This window comes from Thermoascus crustaceus (assembly GCF_041956765.1).
Source record: "Thermoascus crustaceus strain CBS 181.67 unplaced genomic scaffold VTN00scaffold_1, whole genome shotgun sequence".
Classification (NCBI taxonomy): Eukaryota; Fungi; Ascomycota; class Eurotiomycetes; order Eurotiales; family Thermoascaceae; genus Thermoascus; species Thermoascus crustaceus.
Window position 1 is genome coordinate 1,404,206 of NW_027192527.1, and position 6,112 is coordinate 1,410,317.

A 6,112-nucleotide genomic window follows, 5' to 3' on the forward strand; every position below is an offset into this window, starting at 1 on the left:
CGTCAACTCGGTTTCCGACGTAAGACGACGAACGACCCATCCGCGCGGAAAGGAGAGAGAAAGACGCCGCAATTCTTTCGTGGAAAAAACGGTGTATGAATTCCCCCACGACCGCACTGATCGAATTGCATGGACAGAGAGTATGCGGTGCACGATTGAGGTGGATCAGACTGCCCGCAGAGGCACGGTTGCGTAGCAAGGAGAGCTCGCCGAGTCGTAGGTTCGCTCCGCGGAACCGGAGCTAGTATTTAGTATGCAGGAAGGGGGGCTCCTGCGGGCAGCACGCGCAACCCCCGACTGTGTCAACGTAAGCGTTATCGGGGGCCTTTTCCGGCTTGTCCACTTGACTCAGAGGAAGCTTAGAAACGTTGTTCAGACGGTAGACGAACTAGAAGAGGTGCACGTTGAGGAGGTCTCGAGACGGGAGTCGATGCTTGGGGCCCGAAAGCGGAAATCCGAACGAGCGGACAGGGCGCCGTACCTGGCGAGCTAAGGATTCCCCGTCACGTCAGTGTCTACTTAGTAAAGGGGTAAAAGAAAGTTAGCCTTGGGATATGGAGCAAAAGGGGCGGGTCTGTCCAACTCCTGCTAACCTGCACACACGGGTTCATACATGTCGAAGAAATACCCCTCTTTGTCGGTGCTTCACCACGAGCCACTGCAAGATGATGCGCTCGAGTCGGTGCCGGGGACGTGCTGCGTACAGGCAAAGCCAGCCCTGCAGGGATATGACAGTACCGTACGCGTGGCCCCCGCGGTGTCTCCGCATTACATAATCCGATGGACAGTAATGTTTGTACGAAAACGGTAATACCATGCCTACTGGTCTCGAGGATGACTGCATCTACCGACATGACTGGACACTAATTGAATGTCTTGAAGAATAGGACAAGAGCCAATGAATTGAAATGCTATCAAAAAAGCAGAAACTAAACTACTAAACCGAAAAAAGTACATCAGTATGCACTGATATGTCAGTACTCAAACCTCCGCACCACCTCTTCCGACTCAAAGACGAGGAAATCGCTGCATACTGGGAGATACTCAGCATTTACCTAGATGGCTCACGAGAAGAAATTCACTCCATACGTGACAGTAAAACCCTCCCAGTTATTTAAGGCCTTCCGCGTAATGCTTTCATACATGGGCAATCCTCCTGCAAAGTTGAGCTGCTCCCGTTTCTTGCCTGGCAAGTTGGCACCCATGTACCACGAGTCCGCCAGTGGGAACAGCGTAACGTCCGAGAGCTGGTTGACCTTCTCCTTCCACTGCTTCTCAGCCTCGGGCGTCGGATTTACAGATCGGATGCCGCTCGTCGCGATCTTGTGGACGGCGTCCACGATCCACCGACCCTGGAGTTCAACAGCTGACGGTCCATTCGCGAAGGCAGTCGGTCCATGGGTTCCGTACAGGAAGAACATGTTTGGATATCCAGTGCGCGTCATGCCAAGGTATGTGTTTGCTCCGTCTTTCCATTCATCCGCCAGCGCCTTGCCGTGGATGTTGCGCAGGCCCATGTTGGCCATGCTACCGGTCACAGCGTCGAATCCTGTGGCCAGGGCAATAATATCGGTAGGGTAGAAAGAACCATCTTTGGTAACGATGCCATCGGGCTTAATCTCAGCAATCGGGTTATTCCTCACGTCGACAACGTCAACGTTAGGCTTGTTGAACTGCTCGTAGAAGTCCTGCTCCAACGAAGGACGCTTTGTGCCGAATGGGTGGAATGGTTCCAACGGGGCGAGGATGTCTTTCTTCCGGGGATCGTTAATCCTTGCCCGCGTCTTCTTGGCCCAGAAGTTGTAGGCCTCTCGGTTGGCCTTCAGGTCAAAGAGCATGTCCCTATAAGTAGCGAGCCAGAACTCGAAGCCGCCCCTCGACCAGAGTTCTTCAAAGAACGCTTCCCTTTCCTCGGGGGTGTCATCGAAGGTGTTCTTTGGGTACCAGTCGTAGCGCATGCCGGAGAAGGTCTTCATCCTGTCCTCGAAAAATTTGGGATATGTCGACTTTTTCGCGTTCTGTTCCTCTGGAGTGAGTTTCTTCTGGTTCATAGGAAGAGCAAGGTTGGGTGTCCTCTGAAAGACCGTGGTGAAGTCGGCTTCCTTGGCCCACTCCTGGATAATCTGAACTCCAGTAGAGCCAGTGCCAATGATGGCCACGCGCTTGCCCTTGACATCAACTCCCGTGTCGGGCCAGAAGGCTGAGTGGTAGATGGTGCCCTTGAAGGTGTCGAGTCCCTTGAAGTCAGGGATATAGCGCTTTGCGGCAAAGCCACTGCATACCAAGAAGAAGCGGCACTTGGTAGTGCGTCCATCCTCGGTCTCGACGTGCCATTTGTTCTCGTCCAATTTGAACTGGGCTCCCACAACCTTCGTCTTGAATTCAACGTCCTTCCTAATATCGAGGACCTTGTCCACATGATCAAAGTACTTCCTCAGCTCTTCCCACCCTGGATACTTCTCAGTCCATGTCCAATCCTTCCATACTTCCGGCATGGAATATTCGTAAACTGGAATTTCGGAGTCCACACGCGCACCGGGATAGCAATTCCAGTGCCACGTTCCTCCTAGGTCGGTCCCGGATTCATAGATCTTGACGTCGTAGCCGAGCTTGCGGAGGTTGTGGAGTAAGAAGATGCCCCCAAAGCCGGCGCCGACGATGAGCGCATCGTATTCAGGCCCGGAGGGGGTGATACCAAAGCCGTTCGAAATAAGCGGAGAATCGTTGAACACCATGATTTGGTTTGCGCCTTAGAGAAAAATGAAACACAGAAACGTTTCACCGGTAATAATAAGAAAGAAAAAGGACCAACCCGTGCAAGATTGTGTACTCAAGAGTTTGTGATGATTCAAAGAACGGAATATATCTGCTGATGGCCTTTGGATTTATAGACTGTCCAAGATGGGATCCCGACGATCGAGAAGGGTTATCTATCCGTTTCCCCGTAACACATATCCCAGATCCGATGAGGGGTTCTCTCGTCATGTCGTGTATCGGGTGAGACAACATGGGAAGATCATTGCCGGTTGGTCTAGATGCGACCTAAATACATCACCCGAGGTAAGGAAGCCCAGTCAGCGATGTCCTTCTCGAACAGAATCCCGACAATCACTGTCTAAGCGATGTCCCAGATCTGCGGAGAGGTATGGCCACTCGTCTCGAACAGAGTCAGGATTTCTGATCCTCTGTGTCTCATTCTCCAGGAGGCGTCGGCAGAGTCGAGCGGGGAGAGAACATGAATCAAGACAGACATCCGATACCTGAACATTCCCCGCATCACCCCAGAAAAAGTGACGATCTTCTAAGAGGGACTCTTTCCGCTACGGGTCCGAACATATGACAACGTTAGCCTGCCTCAAGCAGCCAAATGTCATTTAATCGGTGTGGTCCTGATGCCCCAGGGTGACGCACCTCGCTCCACCTTTTCTTCTCAAAGGCGGTTGCCTCGGCCAGTGGAGTAGCCCCATAGAAACATGCAGAGATAGTAGTGCAGCTTGACCGGCTGACCCATACCTTCAGATACGACGCGAAGGACCTTGAACGCAGCATGAGCATTCATCAGAAAATCTAAGTGACTTATTGCGACATCGGGACCAAATCCGCCTCTTTGAGATGTGATGCAGTTATGTCAGTCGCTTTGCCGGAGGATGCAGCTTCTATTCGAGCCCGATCCAGGGAAAGGGTCTCGGGACCCAGAGTCTCGGGATCTTCGAGTCAGGAGCCAGAAGAGATCAGGGCGCAATCTGTGAGGGGTTTCCGGTAACAGAGATCCTTAGCGCATCGTAGTGAAGAGCTCTGTACCCCGTACAGAGGACAGCCAGGTGGATCGATCTAGCCCTCGCCGCTTGGCATATAGCTTAAAATTCTAAATGATGCGACGGCCGAGGTGGAGAATCCGGGGTGTGCCCCGGACCCGTGCGGATCCGGTGGATCTGGGGAAACAAAAGACCGAAACGGGGCCGAAACAGCGTGACTTTACCCCGACCTCGCGTATGACAGCCTTAGGGCAAGGGCAAGGGCAGTGCCTATCAGCTGACGGTCTGGAGATATTTCTCCGGGGACCTCGGGTGCTATAATCCAGGCAGGACGTGTGTAGAGCCTCTAGAGCGGTCTTCTGACATGACGTCTTCGGGCTGAGATCGTCTCCCGTCACGTGTGGTAGTCGGCCAGTACAGAAGTACTAGCAGCTAGATGGGGTTTGCCTTCCTCAGTGCCCTGTCGCAGAGGTTACTCTGGTAGAAAAGTACCAGTTGCCCATCTTCTACTGGTCATCGCAGCCAATGAAGCTGCCGGTTTGCCACAGCAGCGGTTCGTGGCTCCCTTCAGCCTCGTGGAGATGTGATACGAGCTTGTCGTAAACCATGGAGCTCAAGGTTAGGTATGCCGACCAGAGTCAGATGCTGTTCAATGAAATCAAAGATACCTATGTTGGACAAGGTCTGGGCAACTGATGCCTAGGTCAAATGACGTTGGTCAAGCTGCCTGTGGTCTCCCTGGGGGAGCTGGATTCCTCATTAAGTGCCATGGGGAAGTCTCCCAAAAATTAGGTATGCTACAACTCTCGGAGGGCGTTATACCCATTTCTTGCGGGGTGGACGAAACGGATATCTCTCACTCGGGTGTTACTGACAATTCGAGAAGTCCAAGGACTGCCAGTGTTCCACAAGCCTATATATCATCAGCAAGTGCCGAAGGAGATGACCATGGCCATTGCTTCCACGGATATTATTTAGAAGGCAGAACTGCTGATTGAAGACAACTACACTCAACAAGAAGCTAGGTCGCACGCAGCTAGTCCACGCCAGCAGTACTCGAAATATCGAGCGCGTGTCGAAAGCGACCAAGAGGACCAGTCACGCTTGCAATCCCGCACAAAAGGCTTCAAATGCTGCGATAACACAGCAGATTTGCATGACGAATAGAGCAACAAAAGTTCTTCTGACAAGGAAGAACCATCTTCCAGGAGACGACGAAGGGAGGGGAAAGACATGAAAACAGAAAACTCGAACCGGATACTCTTGTTTCCGTCATTAATCATACCTCCCATCCTTTGGGTCATGGCGATAACGGATCTGTCTCTCCATACAGCAAGTTACATGCAGGACAAGCACCCCAAAAGTACCTCACCGCGCGCCTCATCTGCCTTCAAGCTACCATCCTACGACGCCGTACAACATCCACCTCACCTCATGACTTCCCATCCCACCACAGGGCCTTCCCCGGAACAGCTCCCAACACCAACTTTTAGTTCGTTCCTCCCCAATCATACCCTGCCGCTCTCATCAACCCTCAGATATAACCTCGATACCATCCACCATCACTACGTGCACATCGACGAGCGTCCTACAACGAAAGCTTCGATTCCGATCCCTCCTCACCATCGCACTCACTCTCCCATCGCCAATTCCCATCAAAGAACAGCAGCAGTACTCAAAGGAACGACACAGGAGTCTGAGATGGAACACGACGAAGAAGGTACTAGGATCAAACGAGTCCTATAGCCAGCTTAGCTTCATGGATGCGTTGGATGTGTTTTTGTTTTGTCTGTCTTATTTTTCTTTTCCTTATATCATCTTTCTATCATCTACTACTGGCTTCTATATTTCTAATATAATATAACATAAAATAATAACAATACGTGATGTATGGAGTCACACAGCTTCGCCCAATCCAAGCCCAAGCAAAGACACACTACAATGCGCAACGAACCTCGCTGGCATTAAGTTAACTATGAATTTACATGTATAATGATAATAGACAAATGGGAAGTGAGAAAAAAAAAATTCATATGAGATTTCCAAAAGGGCTCGAGCCCGGACCGGGGCCTTATTAAGGTCGTCCACTTCACGTATTATTATTATTATTAATCAAGTTTAACGTCCATATGGAGCCTTCCGGCTATGATAGACCCTGATTCCTGGGCTGCAATTCTCATTCTGAACTGGTGGTTCAGAATGAGAATTATTGCCCCTATCTAGTCCCTGGGGCTAGACCCACATCTATAATCATTCTTGACCTTTTCCTCGCCCTAGCCTGCCTATCTGCATAGGGCTTTTGAGCTCTATAGGCTCTCCTTGTTTTCAAGCTAGTATGGGCGTCACCCAGTCTATTG

At 51.2% G+C, this 6,112-nt stretch overlaps 2 protein-coding genes across 2 annotated transcripts; one reads left to right on the top strand and one right to left on the bottom strand.

The window, feature by feature from the left end:
• Positions 1-613: 613 nt before the first annotated feature.
• Positions 614-1,059, top strand: VTN00DRAFT_495 (uncharacterized protein; the record flags this gene model as incomplete). Its single annotated transcript, XM_069431428.1, has 2 exons — positions 614-739; positions 979-1,059. The coding sequence occupies 2 exons, from the start codon at positions 614-616 to the stop codon at positions 1,057-1,059; spliced, it is 207 nt and encodes a 68-aa protein (XP_069291203.1).
• Positions 1,060-1,064: 5 nt separating this feature from the next.
• Positions 1,065-2,735, bottom strand: VTN00DRAFT_496 (uncharacterized protein; the record flags this gene model as incomplete). The annotated part of the gene is made up of 1 exon (XM_069431439.1): positions 1,065-2,735. The coding sequence occupies one exon, from the start codon at positions 2,733-2,735 to the stop codon at positions 1,065-1,067; it is 1,671 nt and encodes a 556-aa protein (XP_069291204.1).
• Positions 2,736-6,112: the final 3,377 nt, after the last annotated feature.